The 24,674-nt window shown below is 43.4% G+C and overlaps 1 protein-coding gene across 5 annotated transcripts in view; it reads left to right on the top strand.

Moving 5' to 3' along the window:
* Window positions 1-24,581, top strand: part of RNF8 (ring finger protein 8) — a 33,276-nt gene extending 8,695 nt beyond the window's left edge. For 3 of the 5 annotated variants that reach the window (XM_053222866.1, XM_027057847.2, XM_027057848.2), the window contains 6 exons: window positions 6,786-7,526; window positions 10,195-10,257; window positions 12,425-12,514; window positions 14,623-14,730; window positions 16,663-16,867; window positions 24,076-24,581. In XM_053222866.1, coding sequence (XP_053078841.1) covers window positions 6,786-7,526; window positions 10,195-10,257; window positions 12,425-12,514; window positions 14,623-14,730; window positions 16,663-16,867; window positions 24,076-24,092 — 1,224 coding nt within the window. In that variant the 3' untranslated portion in view covers window positions 24,093-24,581. The remainder of the gene's footprint in view (window positions 1-6,785; window positions 7,527-10,194; window positions 10,258-12,424; window positions 12,515-14,622; window positions 14,731-16,662; window positions 16,868-24,075) is intronic. The other 2 variants (XM_027057849.2, XM_053222867.1) reach the window with 2 other exon arrangements.
* The last annotated feature ends 93 nt before the right edge of the window (window positions 24,582-24,674 follow it).

The raw sequence follows: 24,674 nt of genomic DNA, 5'->3' as shown, positions 1-24,674 counted from the left end.
GAGTGGCACCGGGGAGCTCTTTCACAGGGAGCTACACTCAGCATCTCAGCTTCACGGTGCCATAGTTGTGGGGGTTTTTTTGTTTTGTTTTTTTGTTTTTAGTTTATTTTGAGAGAGAGAGAACTTGTGCATGAGCGGAGGAGGGGCAGAGAGAGGGAGAGAGAGAATCGCCAAGTAGGCTCTGTGCTGTCAGCGCGGAGGCTGACATGGTGCTCAATTGCACAAACCTCGAGATCCTGACCTGAGCTGAAACCGAGAGTTGGGTGTTTAACCTACTGAGCCACCCAAGCGCCCAAGGTTCCATAGTTTTGAACTGTGTCTGTGAGCATCAGTGTTTTAATCTTGATTTATTTTGTGTTTCCATTAGCAGGTGATGTCCTAAGGTATCAGAAAAGCCTAAAAGAGGCTATATTATGTGTCTGAGAACAATAAAAATATTTTCCCATATAAGTTAATGGTAGTTGCATCTTTACTTTGCACCAGCGGCTTATGAAGAAGGGCTTCATGGGAGCACTCTCCTTTTGGATAGCAGGGGAAACCTGTACTGGTTGCATGATTTTAAAAAATTAATTATACATATCTAAGTCATAGACGTCAGGTTTTAAAGCCCCTGCAATAGCTTATATCGAACCACTTTAGGAAAAGACATTTTCCTTATCAGAGTTGGCTATCTGAGAAATGGGATTACAGTATTATAGAGGTAAGTTCTCCGGTGCTCTTCTCTTTGATGATGTGTAGTATGGGTATACACCATTTATGGGATAGCAGATTTTGAAAGGTTGGGAAGCCACCAACTGACTGATTTTACTGTTCCTTGAACATTAGCTTCAGGGACAGAGGTGGCCCATGCCAGCGACAGATCATGACTGTGCTTCTGGGCTGCTCTCCAGTGTTAGCTGTGTATGTTTTCTTCCAGGGCTGTTGTTACCATGAGATTCCTCTCTGAGGTCTCAGACAGATAATACAGAGGAAAGGTAGGCTCCTGATTCTTCCAAGCCTTTTCTGGTTTAAGCCTCTTAGCTTTGATTCCATTTGTGAGGTAACTGATTTTTAAGAGAAGCTGTGAGTCAAGTGTTTTGATGGAGCAACTACTCTTACAGGTAAAAGCACTCCCCCCACATTTTTTTTTCCTTAACAAACGCTCCTTTCCTTTGTGGCTTTTTTCTGGCACCATGCCTCGGCAGTCCTCTTCTTCTGATGAAGGATTTGAATTTCACGTGCAGGATGTTATTGTTATGGTCATATTTGAAGTCATTTGCCAAGTCTTTTCAAGGGGTAGATACTTCTAAGAATTCAAAACTCAGAACTGCATTCTCTCTTCATTAAATGGTCTCTCTTATATGCTGGAATGGCCAGAAAATGAAAGCTTAAGTACAGATACAAAAATTGCAACAAATGCAATTTTAGTTTAAATTGGCTTAAAAAAAAGAAAAACTGTGGAGGACTGCTGACTCTGCACACAAAATATTGTAGTTGTGTGCATTTCAGTTGGAAACCTCTTCAGATGGCTCATTGTAGGTATTCATATCCAGCTGTTTCAGAAAATTGGTTGTTTGAGGGTCCATCTGAAATGCCTTGGTGGGTTTTCTTGCCTTCAGTCCTAGAGATTTGGGCATGGAGTTTGAACCTTTCTCCTCCTATCGTGTTGTTATTCATCTGCTCCCTGGGGAGTCCCACCTTCATGCTTCTGTACACTATGGCATTTCATGTCTCTGGTGAATTATACTGTCCGTGAACACACCTTGTTGCTTGGGACAGTTCAACTTCTGGTCTTCCAGCAGCTGGAGCAGTGATTGTCAACCCTGTTTCCAGTTTTTGTGCTTACCTGGGGTTCTTTTAAAACATACTCGTGGTATCATATTAAAATTGAGAACTTCCATTCATCAAAAGACACCATTAAGAAAGTGAAAGGCAAACTCAGAGTGGAAGATATTTGCTGCACATAACCAATGAAGGACTTTATATTTGAATATGTACATAACTCCAAATCAGTAAGAAAAAGAAAGATAATCCAGTTTTAAAAATGGGCAAGAGCCAGACACTTCACAAAAGATTATATCCAAATGTTCAGTGTTCATGAGAAGTTGTTCAGCCTCATTAATGATAAGGGAAATGCAAATTAAAACCACAGTGGAATACCACCACATATCCACCAGAGTGGCTAAAATTAAATACTGATGATGCCAGGTATTGTCAAGTTGTCTTTTGGTAGAGGTATAGATTGGCGTAACAAATTTGGAAAATTATTTGGCATTATTTATTAAAGTTGCATACACACACACACACACACACACACACACACACACACCTCACAATATTTTCACTCCCAAGGAAACAACCCAAGTGTTTATCAATGGTAGAATCTTAAAATGAAACACTATACTAGAATGAATGTGAATGAGCTACCACTATATCCAGCAGCATGGATAAATGTCACAAACAATATTGAGTTAGAGAAGACAGACACAAAAGAATACATATTATATGATGCCATTTATATAATTGTCAAAACCAGGCAAAACTAATATGTGACATCAAGCCAGGCTGACAGTCTCCTTATGTATGGAGGGGGAGGGGCTTAGTGACTAGAAGAAAGCCCAGGGGGTCTCTGGGATGCTGAGAATGTGTAATTTTTTTTTTTTTTTAAACCTTGTGGTAGTTACACTGAGATGTTCACTTTGTGATTATTCATCTAGTTATATATTTATGATTTGTGCACTTTTATGTTTGTATGTTATATTTTAGTGAAGAATTTCTAATGCCAAGTGCTGGTAAGGATGCAGAGTAACTGGAACTCTTAACCATTGCAAGTGAGAATACAAAATGATATCAGCACTTTGAAAACCAGTTTGGCAGTTTCTTCCAGTTAAACATGTATTTATCCAACATTCCTTTTCCTGTCCCAAATTAATAAAAACTTATGTTCTTACAGAAACTTGTATGTGAATGTTCTTGTGGCTTTATTCATAGTCACCAGAAACTGGAAGAAACAACTAGGGACTGGATAAACAAACTGGTAACACCCATGACCTAGGATGTATTCAGCATTACTGTATTCAGCAGTAAAAATGTCAAACTGCTGTTAATGCAACAAAGTAGATAAATCTTAAAGTCATTATGCTAGGTGAAAGAAGCCAGATTCAAAAGGATACATACTGGTGTGGTTCCATTTATACAACATTCTGGAAAAGGCAAACCTATGTAGGGCAGAGAATAGATGAGTAGTTGCCTGGGAATGAGGGAAGGGTCGACTGCAAAGGGGCACTGTGTCTTGATACAAATTGCATATTCTGTGTTTGTATATAAACTGGATTTTTAAAATTCTGATGTCTAGTCCCCATCTCAGACCATTTAACCTAGTCACTATTTCTTGTAAACATTTTCAGGTGATTTCACTGTACATCAGGGCTGAGAACCACTGGGTTACATAAATCATTTGATGAACTGCATGAAAACATTGCCCGTTGGCTTTGGGTTTCCACTCAAAGGGATTAAAAATGCTGGACAGAGATTGAGCATCAAGTGAAGTAATTGGTGTTGAAGGGGGTGCAGGTGATCCCACTTTTTTCCCATTGATGGCTGAGAGTCACTGGGCAGGCTTTTCTTTGGTTATCACTTTGCTGCTGCTGACAGTGCTCAAACTGGTGATTGTGAAAACTATCAAGAAAGGCTTGGCGGCGTCTGGGTGGCACAGTTGCTTAAACGTTTAACTTTGGCTCAGGCCATGATCTCATGGTTTGTGGATTCAAGCCCCGCATTGGACTCTGTGCTGACAGGTGAGAGCCTGGAGCCTACTTCAGATTCTGTGTCTCCTTCTGTCTCTGCTTCTCCCCTTCTCACACTCTATCTCTCTCAAAAATGAACATTAAAAAAAAAAAAAAGGCTTAAACACAGTTTGAGATAGATATATTTAAATGTTTATTCTTAAGAGAGGGGCAGAGTGCGAGTGGGGGAGGGGCAGAGAGAGACGGGGAGACACAGAATCTGAAGCAGGCTCCAGGCTCTGAGCTGTTAGCACAGAGCCCGAGGCGGGGCTTGAACTCACAAACCAGGGAGATCGTGACCTGAGCTGAAGTTGGATGGTCAACTGACAGCCACCCAAGTGCCCCCAGTTTGATTTATTTAAGCTGTTGCATTTGAGATCATATCCTGGGCAGTACATGATTGTTCTTATACTGCCGTGGTAATTTCATCCTTTTCTACCGTCGCCCTGTGAACAGACCTGAGTTGGGGCTGTGGTCCAAAGTATACCACTAGATGTCACCAAGGAGTGATGAATGGATAAACAGAGGGATCCAGGGATAAAAAGTGATGGGAAAATTTTGAGAGTTTATTTTCCAGATCTCAAAGGGCTCTCAAGGAGGCAGGTTACTGCAGAGGATCTCGCGGAGGGTTGCAATATGTCTTGAAAGTTCACCCTGGCTTTTTAGGGTTTTGTTCACTCTAGTCTTAGGTTGCTTCTATAGCCTTCTTAACCTTCTCTTTGTCTTTGAGATTCTTCTTAAATGTCTATACCTTGGCAGTAAGTGGCCTTCTGTGTCATACTACTTTTCCTGAAACCTTTTTCCTATGTATAATCTATAATTGACTATTCTGCTATAGAACTGTTCTCAAATACATTCTTTTGGCCTCCCTCCCTCTCCTTTTTATTCCTGCATATGTTGTTTCACGAATCAGAACTGATCACTCTCCATAATTTCTCAGACTGAATATGAGTAGAAAAGTTGGGAGAAGGTTGGTCAGATAAGCCAGGTTAGGGCCAAGGCAGTGAGTTAAAGCCAGTCTTTCTGTATGTATCTATGCTCGTCTTTCTCTCCCTCTCCCCACTCTGGCCAGATAACACAAAACCAGAAACAAGGGCCTAAAACCAATCCAGAGCTGAGATCCAATCTCTATTCTTCATCCTTTGTGGCTTGTGGTCAAGCCTCCCATCCCTCATATTTGGGCTGATCAGGTATTTTTTCTAGCCGCGAGGAGGTAGCTATTGTTACCAACTTGAATATAGTCTTAGTCCCAGTTCATATGTGACCTTCATCTCTGGCCTGTGTCCCAAAGATACGTTCTTATTATGGGTTAAATTGTCCACTTGTCTCTTTCCTTCTCTTCCCTCTCCTCTTTCTTCCCTTCCCCTTCCTTCCTTCCTTCCTTCCTTCCTTCCTTCCTTCCTTCCTTCCTTCCTTCCTTCCTTCCTTCCTGTGGGTTAAAATACCCACTTGTCTCTTTTCTTTTTTCTCTTTCCTTCCTCCCTCCCTCCTCTCCCTCCCTCCCTTCCTTCCATCCAAGTTTATTTATTTAAGTGATCTCTACCCCCAGCATGGGGCTTGAACTCATGCTCCAAAATCAAGAGTCACATGCTCTTCTGACCAAGCCAACCAGGCACACTCCCACTTGTCTCTTTAAACTTTAAATCCTACATTTGTTTCAAGTCTGTTTTTGAATGCGTCATCTCTGTTTAGCATCTCTTCCCTAGCCCAGCTCTATATGATACTCCTTTGCATTTATAGGCTGTGCTGTGTAATCCCACATTTACTTATGTGTGCCCTCATGTTTTCCTTTCCATAGTCAGCTGCTAAAAGTTGTTTTCATATCTTCTACTTTTGTGCTCAGTATATTTACCTTGCAAGATGCTGAGCATAGAATTGAAATAACTGTTGATAAGTCAATTGAGCCAGAACATAATAATAGTAGTGAACACTTATATAATACTTACCATGTGCCAGGCACTTTTCTGAGTACATTACATATGTCATCTCATTAAATCCACACAGACTCCATGAGGGAGAGACTATTATTATCCTCCATTTTATAGATGTGATAACTGGAGCATGGAGAGGTTAAGAAAGTCACCCAAAGTTACACAGCTATTAAGTGATGGAGCCAGATTATAAATCCAGGCAGTCCGACTCCTGGGTCCATGCTCTTAACCCCTACACTATGGCTTAATTTAAGTCATTAAAGTAAATATATATTGAGCATTTATTATATGTGAGTCACTGTGCTTAGTGTTTTACATGTATTATTTCATTCTTCACAGAACAGTATGAGTTAGGAACTGTACTATCCCTATTTTACAGGTAAAACTGAGATACAGAGGTTAAGTAAATTGCTGAAGGCCATGCAACTAATAAACCCAAGGTGGTGCATTTGGGCTATGAACTCAAGTCTGTCTGAGCCAAAGCTCCAGCTCTTAACCACTGTGCTGTATTACCCCCTGGACCTTTGGTGCTATTAATTGGGTCAGATCCCACCTGCAGGTTGACCCCAGTACAAGGTATTGATACACTCTTTTTAGGTTTATGTATGTGTGCTGGGAAATGCTTTGCTCATTCACCAATGGGTTCAGGGACCACATTTAGAGATAGTGCTTGTGTGATTTTCCTGGCTAAGCCTATCTTTTGAACCTCATCATTAGATACTACTTCCTTCGCTAATAGCCATTTTTCCAGTCTTGGGCCATTGCCCCCAGTTTAGGTCAATAGGAGCTATTCAGTTGCAGTTTCTTTTAATGCTGCTGCATTTATTTGAGTAATTCATCTGCCAGTAATAAGGTAATTCCTGCCTGTTACACAGGCAGTTCTCTGTGGAGGCATGGATGTGAAATATAGGTAAAAAGCCAAAGCTGTTTCAGGAATGCTATTTCTAAGGGTGATGGTTTATCAACCTTTTCTGTTTGTTCTCGGGTTTTCCTTCTGAAAAGGCAGAAGTTTTTGTAGCATCAGGAGAAACGTTCCATTAAGAGGAGGAAAATCATGAAGCTTATTTTGTCTTTATTTCCCTTTCTCTAGAGTCTGAATGGTGTTTGGCTGAACAGACAACGTCTAGAACCTTTAAATGTCTATTCTATCCATAAGGGAGACCACATCCAGCTTGGGGTACCTCTGGAAAATAAGGAGAATGCAGAGTATGAATATGAAGTTACTGAAGAAGAGTGGGACAGGATGTATCCTTGTCTTGCCCCAAAGAATGACCAGATAACAGGAAAAAATAAGGGATTGAGAACTAAAAGGAAATTTAGTTTGGATGAATTAGAGGGCCCTGGAGCTGAAGGCCCCTCAAATTTGAAATCCAAAATAAGTAAAGTATCTTGTGAATCTGGTCAACCAGTGAAGTCTCATGGGAAAGGTGAAGTGGCCAGTCAGCCCTCTGAATATTTGGATCCTAAGTTGACTTCTCTTGAGCCAAGTGAGAAGGCCACAGAGGTTCATGTTTACCCTGGCTCCACAAAAGTCATAGAGCTTCATCATAAGAAGCAGAAAGCCTCAAACCCTTCAGCATCTCACAGCAGCTTAGCACTGTTCAGGGTGACCATGTCCAGGATTCTGAAGCTGAAAACACAAATGCAGGAAAAACAGGTAGCTGTACTGAATGTGAAAAAACAGACCCAAAAAGGGAACTCAAAGAAAATCGTAAAAATGGAGCAGGAGCTGCAGGACTTACAGTCCCAGCTATGTGCAGAGCAGGCCCAGCAACAGGCCAGAGTGGAACAGCTAGAGAAGACTTTCCAGGAAGAGGAACAGCATCTCCAGGTATGACATAGGAGGAAGGGACACCAGTGCTCCTCAGGGGTGGGTAGGCCTTTGGTGGGCCTCTGGCCATAGCTCTCTGTTTCTGGGTCAGGGACCACATGCTGAGTGCCAGGAACAGGAGGTAGAATGGGAGAAGAAGACTTAGATGGGAGAAGGGAGTTGAGTGCAGGGTTAAGGCTTCAGCACGATGACCAAGAGCCAGAGTTTGGGTGCTGTGTTGGCTGAAGGGGGCTGGGAGAGCCAGCCAGGATGCAATTGATCTCAGGATATAAAGCTGAGGCACCTGAGAACTGAGGCAGATTCAGAGAGGGGTTGGATGAAGGTCAGGATGCCACAGAACCACAGTACACTCCAACTAAACCAGTAGTTGTCCCTAGGAATTATCTTTCTTTGGTGTGTCAAAGCCAACCCAGTTAGCCTCAAGGCAGCTATGAGTCAGGTGGTTACTCTGCCCTTGTTGTACCTGGCAACTTACTAGCTCTGATGGTTAGTTAACTCTAGCTAACCTAGGAAGTGGGAGCCTAGAAAGGCAGAAAATGTTTTTGTTTCTATCCTGAGCAACTAGCATTGGAGGGGACAAGTATACTGTGACTCAGTTGTTGGGTTGAATGGTAAGCCACTTTCCACAGTGCCTTTAGCGGGGAGGCAGAATGATTGTCTTAGCTGTATCAAGGTAAGACCAAATGTGTCCCCATCCCTGAGTCATTTGCTTAGATGACAAGCTCTTGCACAAAGCCTCTAGGCTAGAGCTGATTTCTGGTCCTGCTGAAAATGTCACTTCCAATCTGGCTAGAAGCATACATTTTACTCCCATCTCGTTGCTCAGGTAATATTGAATGTCAAGAATTCCCCATTGTTGACTTAGAAATAAAAAGGACCAATCAGGATTGAAGTGAATAAGCTTTTCTGTTTTGTTTACTTTGCTCAGGGCGAGGAACAACCAGTAGTGTTGACTAAATTTGGAACAATTTAAAAATTTCATTCTAATCTCTGCTTTCCACTTGAACTGGTAGCATTAGCAAAGGCCATGGATTAAATAGGTCTTTCTCAGGATATTCATTGCTTGTTTATGTGTACCTTTTTGCTTCCCTTACCCAGCCTGGACTAGTTCTTGAAGCTAATAGAGGGAGGCTTATCTCTACATATTTAGTGTATGACACCTTCACCAGAGCAGAAGCCTCTTTAAAGGCTAATGTGTTCAGGAACAAGAGTTATTATTAATTAATATTTGTGGCTGCTCTGGGTATGCTTCAGGATATAGTTATAAAATCTTTTTCTATATCAGAATGGTAGAGAAAGGCAAAAAGGACTGGCTTAGAGAATTTCTGTGGGTATTAGAGGGTCATATAGAAATGGCTCATGGTGAAATGTATCTAGTCCTTTGTTTATTAGCTGCATTTCCCTTTGCCACCAAGCCCTAGGGATTTATTCTTCTCCTACTACTTCACACAGATTTTTTTTTAGCACCTATGGCAGTATACTTAGACATCAGGTGGTTATTAAGAGGCTTAATAGGGGCGCCTGGGTGGCGCAGTCGGTTAAGCGTCCAACTTCAGCCAGGTCAGGATCTCACGGTCCGTGAGTTCGAGCCCCGCATCAGGCTCTGGGCTGATGGCTCAGAGCCTGGAGCCTGTTTCCGATTCTGTGTCTCCCTCTCTCTCTGCTCCTCCCCCGTTCATGCTCTGTCTCTCTCTGTCCCAGAAATAAATAAACGTTGAAAAAAAAAAATTAAAAAAAAAAAAGAGGCTTAATAAATGGTTCTTGCCATTAAGAAATATAATAATCAGAACAGTTTTAAGTTAATATATTTAAATTAGAGAACAATTTCTTTTTTTTAACTTTTTTTTTTTTTTTTAGCGTTTATTTATTTTTGAGACAAGAGACAGAGCATGAACAGGGGAGGGGCAGAGAGAGAGGGAGACACAGAATCTGAAACAGGCTCCAGGCTCTGAGCGGTCAGCACAGAGCCCGACACGGGGCTCGAACTCACGGAGCGTGAGATCATGACCTGAGCCAAAGTCGGATGCTTAACCAACCAAGCCACCCAGGCGCCCCTAGAGAACAATTTCCAGTTGGCATATTAAATGGGTAGGCAGTTCTTAACGAGGGAAAGCTTCTTGTAGAAGGTGCTGAATGTAGGGCAATGATGATGTGGAAGACATCCACATCACAGGGGGCTGACAGAGAAAACAGCATAAGCTCAGGCAAGGAAGAGAAGCAGTCTAGAAGAGATACTCACACTAAGAGACAGCGTGGCCAGAATTGAGTGAAGAAACATGGTGGAGCTTGTGAGTGTCAACCTGGGGGATTATATCCCGAGTTTAGATATTTGGTGGCTTAGAATCTCTCAGTTTACATCTTTCTGGGGGTCATGACATTAGCCAGTGAAGGACACTTGGAGTATTACCCCAGGGTTTCTCTCCAGAACAACCTGAGTGGCAGCTTGAAGGTGACAGCCCTCAGGTGTGCAGTGTTTGAGCAGTTAATTCTGCTCAGATCCCTTCCTGCCAAGAGCCTGAAGTGAAACGGGAGGTTTTCCACCTGCTCCCTGCCCCCTATCGTTTCCAGATGCTCTCAGGAGCCAGTCTGCTCTGCTTGTTGCTAGATTTTGTTTCTTTTCCTCCCCATCCCTGCAGGGAAATTTTCCATTTTGTTTTTGGCTTTGCAGGATTTGGAGAAGGAACAAGGAGAAGAGGACCTGAAGCAACAGCTGGCCCAGGCTCTACAGGAGGTAACTTACCTCTTGCCACTGTACTGAGATTGTAGTGGGCTGGGGAGTGGGGGGCAGCCAGACCTCACATGGCCACTGGCTGCCTCTTCTACTTAGCACACACCCTCTGTGGCATCTCCAGTCTGCAGACAACAGCTGCTCATACCATCAGGTCGGAGATTTGGCCTCACAGACATGCCAGACCTCAGCATGAAAACGTACATCTTCATCTGAGCAGAAGTTGCTCTAGTGAAGATGGAACTGAGCCTGTAGCAATTAGGAGGCTCTCTGGGGAAGTGTCTGCACTTCCAGAAAGGTGAGGGCAGCAGAGGGGAATTTCAAGCTATGACTTGGCCACCAGAGCCTGCAAGGGCCTTTATTACCTCACTGTTCCTGAGCTGAAGCCATCCAGAAACCATTCAAGAATGTTCCAATTAAGCGTTTTAGGTCAGGTTGAGAATGTAGTTTAACAGTCAGCAGAACATACCGATTTACTGAAAGGGCAAGGCTCACAGGAATAAAATTCCCCTAAAAGGTTGCCTGTAATTTATTTCATGTAACTTGACTATCATCTGATTATTTTTTTACAAGCTCTTTTGCATCTTTTAAACCCACTTTATCTTCTAAACTTTATGTGTTTATGATTAGTAGTTTAATGCAAGTTTTGTCAGGAGGTTAGTGAGATGGTTCAAATCTCCTTGATCAATTGCATTAGAATTTGTTTAGATGAATTTATCCTTATGGTCTTTTATTGCATATCTACTTCACAACCTTCATAGAGTGCCAACAGCCCTGTATTATTGTAATCTTTGTGGGGATGTCTGCCTTGATTTCCTTGAGGGGTGCACAAATAGTCTTGAAAAGAATTAGATGAAAATTTATTCAGTCTTTTTGAATTTTATTTTCTAAGCTTGTTTATTTTCTAGGGTGGGAAGGTAGGTATATTTCTCATTTAGAGCTTTATTAAATTGTATTGAGATACCGTTTTGAAATTGGCTGGAAAAGAGTAAGGTTCTGCTGCTTGGAAATCGCCAAGTGATCATTGAGTACCTTGTACCCACGACTCCTCACCCTTTCCCCAGAGACAGGAAAATATTTAGCATGAGGTGCTTGGCCAGTCTCCATTCATTAGCCTAGAATGGGAAACTTTTAGGTCATGGTTTTTAACAACATGCCTGGGGGACATACCACTTTCTCAACTGAAACAGTGGTTGTTTCTTGGTCCACCTTGTTGGTCCCTCTGTGACAATTCTTTTTTACTTACTAGGCAATTTTTAAAACTTCTGAATGCTTTCATATCTGTTATTTTCTTATCAACACTGATGTAGGAGGGGGCACCTGTTTTCCCATTTTATAGATGAGAAAGTTGGGCACATACATCTAATCAGTGGTCAAGATGAATACCCAGGCCATCTGATACAACTTTTTTTGGGAGACCACACATTTTAAAATTTGTTTCTTGAGTAATATCTTTTCAGAAATACTTACCTTTATTCTACCTTCTTTAAAAAAGGATTGGAGGTGAGATTTAAAGTGTAAGCTATACTTAAGCGTGAGGGTGCTCAGAAATTCTCATAGGTGTGGAATCTCTTGACATGCATTGTAGGCAGTAAGTCACAATAAATGAACTGTCAGCTTCCAGAAGACATAGGCAGGGTTTAGGCAGTACTGCCTCACAAGTATGTAGTATGTGGTTTGTAGAATAAATAGGTTAAAGGTCTTTTTTATTTCAATGAAAATGATGATCTAGAAATCCCATTTCTCCCTGATTATTAAAAGCCACTCCCATTGCTGGGTAGCCTCAGATTTACTTACTTGTTCTTGAGTTCCTGAGTTCCTAGAATCACTCGGGTGGCTTTAGAAAAAATGCACATTCCTGAGCCCCCAGCCAAACCTACAGAATCTGGAAGGCAGTGTAAAGTTCCTTAGTTGATTCGGATGGCCATTGAGGTTGGGTTATTTTCAGAGGGGTTAATGGATTTGATGACCTTCCTCCCTACCTACCCCCCTTCTCTAAAAAAAAGCAGCAGGTAAGTGGGATGTCCTGAAGGAAAAAAGGCTATCTTGAAATTGCCAATCCCTTGGTCCCTTGAACCAAGGCTACTGATGGAAGGAGCAGGCTCATGTATGGAGAAAAGGAAATATGCAGTGTAGCCCATTTGAATACATATCTGCTATGTTTCTGCAGCATCGGGCTCTAATGGAAGAGCTAAACCGCAGCAAGAAGGACTTTGAAGCAATTATTCAAGCCAAGAACAAAGAATTGGAACAGACCAAGGTACTAGAAAGAAGATAAAGGTTTAGAATTTGGTCAATACATGCAACTCAGCATTTCCAATGGTGCAAGGGTTGCTGTGGTGCATAAAGAGAGAGATTATGGCTGTTCCCTGCCTTAGGGGAAATAATCTGTAAAATGATTCAGGCCTATGGAAGGGTCTGCCTCTAAGACAATATTTTTTTCCTTCCCTCATTAAGAAGTGAAATGCTGGGAATGAGACTCACGTCCTGCAGTCTAGTCCATTGGCTGTGGTAGATGCTCCTTCAGAGTAGTCCACTGACACAAGCTAAGGGGTAGTGTAGTCAAAACACAGTTCATCCTGATGCATTTAGGTAATTATTTCTCCCATCAAATCAGTGGAATGCTTAAATTAGGGGTTATAAACTCAGGTGTCCCCCAGGGTTAGAGTGGTAATAGAAGTGAGTGAAGTGGCCTGGATACAAGATCACAGTAGGAAGGGGTGCCTGGGTGGCTCAGTCGGTTGAGCATCTGACTTTGGCTCAGGTCATGATCTCGCGGTCTGTGAGTTCGAGCCCTGTGTTGGGTCTGTGCTGGCAGCTCAGAGCCTGGAGCCTGCTTTGGATTCTGTGTCTCCCTCTCTTTCTGCCCCTTCCCCGCTCATGCTCTGTCTCTCTGTCTCTCTCTGTGTCAAAAATAAATAAACATTAAAAAAATTTTTTTAATTAAAAAAAAAAAAAGATCACAGTAGGAAGCTGCAGGGACAGAGACACACCAGAAAGGGGCACTTGCTACCCCTCCCCAACCCCACCCCGAAGAGGCAGCCCTTCTTTGCTGAGCCACTTGTTGCTGCCCAGAAATGCAAGCTCAGTGTTGTCAGATCCTTTGACTTTTCCACAGAAGATAGAAATCCAAATGTTTGTGTGAACTATCCCAATTTTCAAATATTAGCAATAAGTTCAATTTTATTCTATTTTGTTTTTTAATACCTGAGGGCCAAACTAAACAAATCTGCCAGGTAGACCCAGTCCACAGGCCACCAGTTTGGAACCTCTGACCTGAAATTGATGTCCAAGACTGTCTGTATCTCTCAGCCCACCCTTCCCCACAGACAGACCTGCAGCAGAATACAGAAAGGAGAAGACTCAGTTTTCATTTGGTTTGCTATCCTTATCCTTGGTTTAAATCATATAGTACCTTTCTTAACTTCCAAAAAGCCACCATATCTTTTTAAACCTAGCAATTTGTAGGTTTTCAGGGAACTGGACTTTAATGAAAATGGGTACATACATACTCTCTTCACTGCCCTAAGCAGTGTTATAGTCTTTGCTTTGATTAGAAGGGGCAATAAAAGATGAAAAATTAGCCACTCCAATATGCCCTAAATAGCTTTTCTTTCCCCTCAGGGGCTCCTGGCACTTTCAGTTTTAGGGATGAGAGCTAATTTAAACAAATGTCTTCAAGAGAGCACACCTAGGGTCCTCCCCAAAATGTATGTCTACAAATGGTCTGACCTCTTGGGGAAAGCACAGGGAAATTGGACTGCAGACCTCTGCAGGAGTAGGAGGTGGCAAGCATCATAGAGTTTGGATCCTGAAGGTACTTGAAGAGGCCATCTCTCAGCCTCCCATCTCCAGGGAGTAGAAGTATTATCCTTATTTTATAGAAGAGGCAGCTGCAAGGAACACAGGGGACCTTATAAACTAATTCAGCCTTCCTGCCCCTATGGATTGTTTTCTTTCATGTCTAGTGAGTCCTTGGTTGCTTGGGATGATTTTATATCACCCCTAAACTGCTGTTAATTATAGGATACTTAATGCCTCATTCTGGTTTTGGGTGGCTGCTGGGGTTAGTACGCTGCCTTCAGTTTTTCTCATTTGGTTAGCTCTGGGAAAGGAGACAGAAGCTACGGTGCAAATACAGAAAAAGTGGAGAGAGGAAAGAAAGGAAGACCATGCCCTATATTAGAAAGCGGTTCTGAGGAACAGTCACCCTTAGAGAAAGGGTTTTTATTCTCAAGACACTGTGCCAGGTTGAATTTTTAATTTAGAATCTTGAATCCTATTTCAGACAATTAACCCTGTTCCCTGTCCTGTTTTGCATTCTTGTTGGGTCATCCACATGACAGGTGGGGTTATGTGTCTTTGCAGGAGGAGAAGGAGAAGGTGCAAGCACAGAAGGAGGAAGTTCTTAGCCACGTGAATGATGTGCTGGAGAATGAGCTCCAATGTATTATTTGCTCAGAATACTTCATTGAGGTAATTATCAGCAGTGGCTTATGTCTTCTTGATCTCTCAACCCTCAATGGAGCCTTGGCTACGCCAGTTCTGTTATAGGGAAACATTCTGAAGAGATTTTTATTCTAGGAACCTATTGTAGTTATTTGACTTCAAAGTGACCTCTAGAGATGGCCATGTCTCATTTGTTTTTGTAGTCATCTTTACCTTCACTGATCCTTTTTCTTATTTCATGTGGTGTTGAGTGTTTATTTGGTACAATCACTATTTTTAGCTGCAGTGAAGCCTTTATTTCTTTGCTGTTCAGAGAAAACAGGGCCACATGGCATTAGATTTTTGAAGTATCGGTAAAGCTGCTCACTAAAGCTTCTCTTTCTTTACTCTGAATGGACGCAGTTCTGAGAGTGGGCGTATAGTGCGGCCTTTAACAGGGTGGTAAATGTCACTGATGTGTGGTCACTTGGGGAATTCAGCAGCCAAGTGGAACATATTTCAGGGACTCTGAGGCTCCCTATGGAAATGAAACATCTCCTAGGTTACCATTTGTTATCCTGTCATATTTTTGCATAGACCTTATTTTTCACAAATTCTACCATTTGTGACTAGTTCATCTTACACTGATCTTAAACTCAAGTTTTGTTAAATGACTGTGCTTTTCGGATTTCGTTAAAAAGGAAAATGCATGCACACACTCGTTCCTTCTTTCTGGTAGTCTTTTGGGAGGTTGAGCCTATTAGCCTCCCGAGAAATCCCTCTCAAGCAGATCTGTTTCTTTTGCTCTGGATCCAATTTGACTTCAGGTCATAATTTCCCTCCATAGTTTCTAGTCATTTGATTCCCTAGAGTGGAGAAACTCCGTGTTGCTTTGACAGGATTCTGCTAGAGGAAGGCAAGGAAAGTGGGGTTGGGATTGGAGATGAGTTAGCCAACCTAGGGCATCTGCACAGACATCTAAGAGACCACCTGACCTGTGCTTTGTTTACAGCACACTGCCTGACTTTTTCTACGGTCACCTCTTAAAGTCAGCATTGGAAAGAGGTTTTACTTTAATTAGACAGGTTTTTAGTCCTATTTGTGAGGCTTTATCTCATACAGTTAACAAAATATCTCCTAGTTGGCTTTCTGTGCTCAACTTAGCATTTGAAAACTGCATAATTTCTGTTATTTTCCGCTGCCATCCTAAAAGCAGGAATGAAGACTTTTGAGCCTCAGAAAAACTTGTATCTTAGGAGATGTACCCAAACAAGACTATTGAAGAGGATGGTTTATATTTTTAGAAGTGAAAAGGACCCTAGAAGAAATCTGACCATTGGAATTACTCCTTCTGCTTTCCCTCTTCTGACAGGTTTATTTACTTAAGAGTTCAGTCACTGTCAGTGAACCCATTACATTTTTTCTATTATCTTGGTTCCTTTCTCCCCACACTTTTTAGTCATTTTTTACATATATTTTACTTTTTTAAGTTTCTTTTGAGTAGAGATATGCCTCCTACCATTCTATGTACCATTCTATTTAGAATGTGCTTCCCTTCGTATATTAAAATTGAAGTTCTGATTCACCATTAGCAGGATATATATTTATTTTCCATGAGGGAATTAGTGGTGTATTTGTATATTCACTCGCTTCCTAGTCCTACTTGTGTCCAGTGACATTTGTTTGCAAGGTAGCTAATCTGCGTTGACAGTGTCATCTGAATTGGTGGAACGAGATAGACAAATCAGCCTGTGTCTACGAACTTACCTTTGAGAAAGAAAATGAATCATCTAACTTAAACCTTAAAATTTCTCATCCCCAGGAATGACTCTGATACCCTCCATAAGCCCTGTAGATGGGATTATTGTTAAATTTCCATTTGGCCTTGGGAATGAACTCCTGTCTTAGTATTGAGATCACAACTGCCCTGGGAAAGTAAGCATGACGGTTCTGTTATGTGTGTTCACATTCCCATTGTAGGCTGTCACCTTGAACTGTGCCCACAGTTTCTGCTCCTACTGTATCAGTGAATGGATGAAGCGAAAGGTAGAATGTCCCATTTGTCGGAAGGACATCAAATCCCAAACCCACTCCCTGGTTCTGGACAATTGCATTAATAAGATGGTAGATAATCTGAGCTCAGAAGTGAAAGAACGACGAATTGTCCTCATTAGGGAACGAAAAGGTGAGTCAGTGTGAACAAGAAGGTGAGTCCCCTCAACAAAAGACTTACAAACTTAAGCAGATTTTTTTGGCTGGGTGAGAGAGTCAGATAAATGATTCTTAGGCCAAAGAAGAGGAGGGAAAAATGGGAAAAAATAAAGAGAGTTAAAGGTAATGAGTATGTGATTAAGAGTTGAGGGAGAATGAGTGCATGTATTTGAGCAGTGGGGAAGGGGGAGGCTTAAGTATATGGATGTGCATAGAAAACACAAGGTCAGATGGTTTGTTGTGCTGATAACTAGATGGTGCTGTTGTTCAAGACAGTTCAATTGCTGTCCGAGTGTTGGAAAAACCTTGGGTTGGGTACACTATCAGTTATAAATAGGAGGTAAACAGAGATTCACAAATTGGAGAATGCTTGAAGAAAACACATACAGGTTTTATAATAAGTCACAGCTTAATTACACAAAGTGGACATAATGTTAAACTAGAGAGATAAATTTAATCTTTGGGGATCCTAATATGTTTACCAACTAGTCTCCTAGTTGGAAAGAATTGGGATAAAGAGATTGGGGAAGTGGGGGTGGGTGAGTTCCCCTAATGAACCATTCTTCCTTGGTGAATATCTGTTCATTCAAACGAGTGATCTCCTCATGCTTGGAGCTTGCTGTGTTGGGGGTTATAGAGCCTCTCCGCTTGAGACTCGAATATCCTTGTGGCAAAAGGTGTGTCCTGAGGCCGGGCACAAGGAAACCAATGATAGGAGGAAGGATTGGTTGGTTATTGGCCAATGACGACAGTGCATAGAAGCAGGGTGGATCTGGTTATCATGTTCAGTACCTCTAAGAATCCAGCACAGCACTACCTTCTGGGAAGTCACCAGAGCCAAAGTGCCATGAAGTCAGTTGGCTGCACAAAAAGGCTGAGCAGGGAAGACAACCAAGAAGCTCACTGCCTTTACACGTGCTTCCCACCAGCTGGCCATTGATAACCCATATTCATATGTTATGGGTTTGGATATACCTTTCTCTAAGTCCAGAGGAACAGAAGGCCTAACAGCTACACTGCTAAGAGTAGGATCTTCTGTCCACTGCTTTCTTTTCTTCTAGCCCTTCCACAGATGTCAGCCACTTTGAGTAGGGCCAGGAATCTGATGCTGATATACAAGCAGCTGTGGTGTGAAACTGGACCTCAGCTGGTCAGCCAGAGTGGAGGCAGCAAGCCTGTTGCAGAGCCAGGCAAAGCGGGTGCTGAGCAGGAAGTATGCTTGAGCCTGTTCTGCCGAAGGAAGGCTTTGTGACCTGTGGGAGAGTGGGACAGCCCTCAGGTGGTTCTTTGGAACCAGGATGTTTTCCACTGTTCTGACAGCTGTGTGCTAATAGATTTTGTGGCCAGTCTGAGCTCTCATAGATCTTTTACCTCCCAGGAGCCGCTTGATTCTGGCAGAGTCCTGTTGTTCTTCTCCTCACTTTTTACTTCATCAACTTTTACAGGAACAGTACCTCCATACCAAGATAAAGAGATACATAAGGCATCGTCTCAGTTCTCACAGCACTCAGTCTATGGAGGAGGCAGAAAGGCAGGTCGGTAGTGTGACAATTTCCCCACGAGGGTGCTAGGACACTGCAGAGGAGCAGACAGTTTGGCCTGGGCAGGTAGAGGTACAGTAGAAAGCCGCATGGAAGTAGTGTCATTTGAACTGAGTCTTAGAGGTTCCCAGGGCTGTAGCTTTCCAAGCAGAGGCTTCAGCACAAACAAAGCACAGGCCTGAGAAGCAGTGACATGTTCATAGCAGTGCCCCCCTGGTGGCCCATACATGACAGAATATCTACATGGTGCTGGAGCAGCATGAGGACAGCGAAGACCTCAGAAGTGTCTGCCGAGGCGTCGTGGATGCCTTCGGTTTTCTTTTTTCTTCCCTTTCTGAGAGGAGCAGTGACCTAGGACCCAGATTTAACCAAGGTCAGCCTTTGGCTTGGGTCTGTGTCAGGGTGGGGACACCCATGTACTTTCTTCCCCCAAACCAATGATTGGGTTTCTTCTCACAAGTGCAAGCACAGTAGATGGCTTCATGTAGTACTAGAAAGGGAAAGAAGAGCCCTATGTCCTAAGTTCACCTCTGGCTCCCCTCACAGAGAGTTAATTATGCACATTAAATTATATCACACACCCTTTTCCCTCCAAAGGCTAAAGAGGGTGCCTGTCTGCCTTTTTGGTAAACCTAGGAGGTTACACAGTAAACTGAAGCAGCCTCCCTGTTGCACTCGATGGCACTAGGCTCAGTTTCCACAGGGAGTGCAGCTTTGAGGTTTTCTCCAGAGACCGACAGAAGGCCCTGAGTACCGATTTAGGGGAATATGTGCCAGAGCCATCAGTGGCTTCACTGGTCTGCAGTGTAGGGGTTAGAGGAAATTCTTAGTTCAAATACCAACCTTCCTTACCAACTGAAAACTGCTTTAATCCCCAGTGCATGGGAATTTTGAAAAGGACCAAACTAAGGATCTGGGAACCAGGACTGGCAAGCCTATAATTGTCAGAGTTCTGACACTGTGGTAGGGCTATTTTTCTCCTGGACAAGGGTTGCTCTTATCACAAATTCAGGGAGGGAAACCTGTCTGTCTTGTGGCAGCGTAGTATGCTGATTCCAGCAAGGCAGCCCCACTCCAGGCCTCCCTGGCTGCTTGTTGTCTTCTAGTTCCATATCCCCATGGGAGAAGTGATGCCTCATGACTGATGAGCCATTGATCCCTTGTAAACTCTGTGAGGCCAGATTATACAGAGGACATGAGGAGAGTATTAGGATACTAGATCCTCTCTTAGAGAAAGGATGCTCTGAAGCTGGGGCAGATAACCAACATCTAGTAAGTGCTTGTCACATGAGTAATTGTGGCTCTCTGGGATATTGACATGAGATTTTCTGAAAGGAAGACATTTTTTTGACATTCCCTATGGAGGATCTCCCTCTGGAGCTGGTGAGGAGCTAGAGCAGAGTCTTCTGTCGGCTCCTCCTCTTCCTCCATTTGTTCTGTTCTCGTTAAATGTTGGTTGACCGAGTGTTAACGTTCTCACTCTTAGCTTTCCCTTGCAGTTTCTTTGGGTTGTGCTCAGAAAAGAAGAAACCAAATTATCTAGAAATAAAATCTTGTTGGTCCTTTAAAATAGTGATTTTCAGGCTAGGGGCTTTTTCAGACTACAATTCCCTGACTCCCTTGATGCTGTTGTATTGAACCAAGGCTACTGGTGGGAGTGCGCCATGGCCTTCAGGTATGTTGAGGTGGGGAGAAAGGTGTGTAGGCCACAGCTTTCCTGAATCTGTGAGACAGAGGCCCCTCCAGAGGTTAAGGGTCTCTAGGAAGATAGACTCGGGTCACACCACTTGGCCTGTGGCTCTTGCCAGTTTCCCGTAGGCTATGTGGAGGGTGATCCAGACCCAGGACAGGAGAAACTGGCAGCCGCTTAAGATAGTATCTGCCTGCCCATTTGGAACGCTTTCCTTGATATTGCCCATCACCCGTTGCTGAAAAGCCTTACACAGGAGTATGTGGGAATGGCCGTAACAGTGTCTGGCAAGTTGACCTCATCCAGAGAGAATACTTGTTAGCAAGTACTTTTAGTCCACCCAGTCCTGCCACTAGAGACTCGTGTGCATGTCGTCAGCATGCCTGGCTGGCTTTACAACAGTTTGTCTAGGGGAAACGGCTCTCAACAAGGTTGGCATGGGGTGGGGTGTCCACATGCATGCACTCAAATAGTGTGTAACACTGAACTCTTAAAATTTTTGACTTTTAAAAATTCTCCCTTTGCAAAATTGTCATGGGATACAAAATTAGAATGATTACTAGAAGCTTTTTTCTTATTTCTCCATCACCACCCCCCGTTTTTGCCCCTTATTTTTCCTTTTCTTCCCTTCTTTTGTCTGTTGTCTTTCCTTTCCTTGTCCTTTGATGGGTGTCTCCCCCATCACCCTTATTGGCATCTCTGAATGCATAGTTGGAAACAACAAGGGCAGCACAGGAACTGTCCGCCCAGTTGGGGAAGGGAATGTGATCTTAGTAGAAGTCAGCTATGGGGTTAATAGGAATATGTGGAATAGCAGCCCATGAAGTCCTAGAACCTTAGATTTTTTGCTGACTATATAGTCCTTTAGACTTCTGAGTGTCCTTCCCTCTAGAGGTCAAAAGCCTGTTGCTGACGTTAGTGCTCTGTCATGGAGTGTCTTCTCCCCTTCACCAAAAGCACCTTACTGTAGGAACCTTGGGAAAGTTTAGGAGAGTGGCCTTCCTGGATGCAATTAAAGATCCTTCACTGTACCCCAAATGTATAGATGACTGGTTTGAGAGAACCATACCATACCAGAGCAAAGAGACCTTGACTACCTGCCCACTGAGTTAGGAACTCTGGTGAGCCCCTGACATGTTTACTGGCCAGGGCTTGTCCACCTGGGGAAAAGGGTCTGGGGGAAGAACATGAGCCCACGCTATAGCATCAAAAGAAGTAAGTATTGAGCAGCTCTGGCCATCTCTAGAGGTGTAGCAGGAGGTACTTTAGATCATTCATTGCTGTTTTCCTCAGCAGAAGTTTCTCCTGGGCTTTTTTGTCTTCTTAATGATAAAATAGAGTTATTTTGGTTTTCTGACAAAATGGATCTTCCCTCCCCGTGAACATGTAACTTAATGATTTGCTTTATATAGAAATACTTTCAGGAACTTCTTATTATAGACCACCTGTGTAAATACAGAGTAGTGTCATTAACCAAAACAGATTTTCCTTTAGCGTTTCTTGGTTCCTACACTTAACTCTAGATGAACACAGAGCGTGTTGGTTGGTTGGTTGGTTGGTTGGTTGGTTGGTTTTTAAGTAGGCTTCACACCCAGCGCAGAGCCCAACATGAGGCTTGAACTCATGACCTGAGATCAAGACCTGAGATCAAGACCTGAGCTGAGATCAAGAGTCAGTCAGCCCCAGCTGACTGAGCTGCCCAGGAGCCCCAGACACAGAACATGTTTAGATTTCAGTGAACCGATCTTGGAGAGTGACTGGGGTCACTGAATATGCCTCTTCCTCCCGCTCCCATAGAATATCATAGAATCAGGTATATCACCATTGAAGCTTCTCTGCACTAGCTGGATATATATGTTGCCCAACTGCCTACTACTGCGTTCTTAAGAAATCTGATAAGACCAGGGACACCTGGGTGACTCAGCTGGCTAAGCGTCCAACTTTGACTCAGGTTATGATCTCATGATTCTTGAGTTTGAGCCCCGCACCAGACTGTCTGCTGTCAGCACAGAGCCTGCTTCCAATCCTCTGTCCCCGTCTCTCACACTGCCCCTTCCTCACTCTCTCTCTCAAAAATAATAAACATTAAAAAAAAAAAAAATCTGATAAGACCTGTCATGTCCTATTCCTGGCTAGGGCTTCTGCTTTAACTGCTTTCTGCTTTCCTACTCTGGAGAGTTTGGACCTCTTTTACCTTTGTCTCATGAAACCTGAACCAGAACCAACCCCCAAAAAACATCTCTTCCTTGCTTCTTTTCTTCTCGGCCTTTCCTTCTTAGTTTCTACTAAGTGCCAGGTGCTGAGGCTAAAAGTGAGCAGGCATAAGGATGAAAAATTGCCCTTTGGATGCAGCAGGAATGTAGGACATTGATGACTTTATTTAGTACAAGTTTGAGGAATGGTGGGGTCAGAGCTAGTTTTCAGTGAATTGGAGAATGAATGTGAGATTAAGGAGTAGAGAAAACAGAAAAGTAAGATAGACCAGGTCTTCTAAGAAATTTGGCTACGACTAAGACCATAGGGGCAGCATGAAGAGAAGGCTGTAGTTGGAGGAGGAAGGTTTTGTTTTGTTTTGTTTTGTTTTGTTTTGTTTTGTTTTGTTTTGTTTTGTTTTAAAGAAATGAGAGCTCTGTGTGGTGTTCAGTTGCTGAGCCTGTGAAGGAGATGCTGGGAACCTGGGATGGTGGGTAGGGCCAGATTCTTTGGAAGGCAGGGTAGGGAATGCAGAGCACAGATGGGGGGATTAGCCTTTAAAAGTGGGAGGGTGGGGTGCCTGGGTGGCTCGGTCTATTAAGCTTCCGACTTTGGCTCAGGTCATGTTCTCACGGTTCATGGGTTTGAGCCCCATGTTGGTCTCTGTGCTGACAGCTTGAAGCCTGGAACCTGCTTCGGATTCTGTGTCCGTCTCTCGGCCCCCACCCCCTGCTTGCGCTCTTTCTCTCTCAAAAATAAATAAAACATTAAAAAAAGGTTTTTTTAAGTGAAAGGGTACATCCTGTCTTCTAGAGAGAAGGGCTTCACGTGGGAGGGTGGGCAAGGAAATTTGCTTGAGAGAATTTCTTTTTTGTGGCTTCTGTATTTTTCTGTGAGCTACTAGGTGAGGCCATTAGCTGCACGCAAGAGAGTCTTGCTTGGCTCTCAGCTCTCTAAGGCTGCCCACAAGTGGAGAAAAGGAACTTTTACAATCCTTTCAGTCCTCCTACCAAGTCTTTAGGACCTCAGTCTCAGGGAAGGGGACAGTCTCCTTGGTGGCTTTGTTGTGTCCTTAGGCCAGGATCCCTGCTTCCCCGAATTGAGGAAGCAGAAACAGTAAATAGCAGTAAATTGTCCCTCCCACCCCACTGTCCCCACCTCTCCCTGCCTAGTGCTGTGTATATAATTCCTTCATTCTCCAACACATGTTCATTGAGGGCCAGCTTTGTGCCAAGCTGCTCTAGGTTCCAGAAATAGAAAGAGAAGTGAAAATCTAATAAGTTTGATGTGATTAGTGCTATGGAGAAAAACAAAGCAAGGGATCAGGGAGTGATGGGAAGAGCATTGCCATTTTTGATAAGGTAGCCTAGGAAGGCATCACCAATAAGGCAGTACTAGAGTAAAGCCCTGAAGGCAGCAGCCGTGTTGCCACGTGGGGAAGAGTGTCACGTGGGGAGTGCACTTGGGGAGGTGGAGGGGCAGCAAAGCTGTCGGTGTGGCTGGAATGGAGCGTGTGTTGGGGGAGGACTAGGAGGTGGGGCAGCACAGATTTTGTAGGACCTCAGGGGCCTTTGGAAGGAATGGGACTTGAACTCTTACTCTTGGGACGAATGAGGATCAGGCTCTGAACAGAGTGATGTACTCTGAGGTCTGTTTTCTTGGTTCACTGTGTGGGGAAGAGGTGGAGCGTGGCAGCAGGGAGGCCAGGCCAGGGAAATGCAGGCTCCTCCTTTAATTCTCTTTTCTTTCTCTTCAAAGCAAAAAGACTGTCCTGAAGACCATGCTCCAGGGGCATTCGAAGGACTGCCACGCAGTGGGAGCTTGGAGCTTGGGATGGTCTAGAGGATTCTCTGTGGACAGGTCTTGGGCCGCTCCTAGATAGAGCATGGGATGGAGCCACGTGGGACAGAGACTGAGTTAGGAAGTCCTCCTGAGCCTCCATGTCGGCCAGCCTTGCGGCCACCATTGTCTGAAGAGCCACTGGTCCTCACCGCACTGACTGCTTCAGGGTACTCAATAGACTCGGCTTCACTGCGTGTTGAATGGGTTATGTATTTCTGTTCTGCTTTTTAAATTTATTGTTGTTGTTACTGTTTCGGTACCTCGGAAGCACCTCTGTCGACATTTGTTTTGGACGGGTTGGGTGTACCCTGACGGCTGCCCCTAAAAGCTAAGACAGCTTCTCTTGGAGAAGATGGCATACCTCTTTGTGAAAACAAGATGTCATTTCCTGGAAATAAAATGTAAAGCCTATCAGTTGTGCAGCTGGGCTTTGGTGTATTTATCTTCTTCCCTTCCAGCTCCCACACAGTCTCACAAGTAAACACTGGCAGCTCATAAATTGCAACCAAGAAAGT

The sequence above is a fragment of the Acinonyx jubatus genome, chromosome B2 (assembly GCF_027475565.1).
Source record: "Acinonyx jubatus isolate Ajub_Pintada_27869175 chromosome B2, VMU_Ajub_asm_v1.0, whole genome shotgun sequence".
Taxonomy (NCBI): Eukaryota; Metazoa; Chordata; class Mammalia; order Carnivora; family Felidae; genus Acinonyx; species Acinonyx jubatus.
The sequence above is the reverse complement of the archived record's forward strand: the minus strand, read 5'-3'. Positions and strand labels throughout refer to the sequence as shown.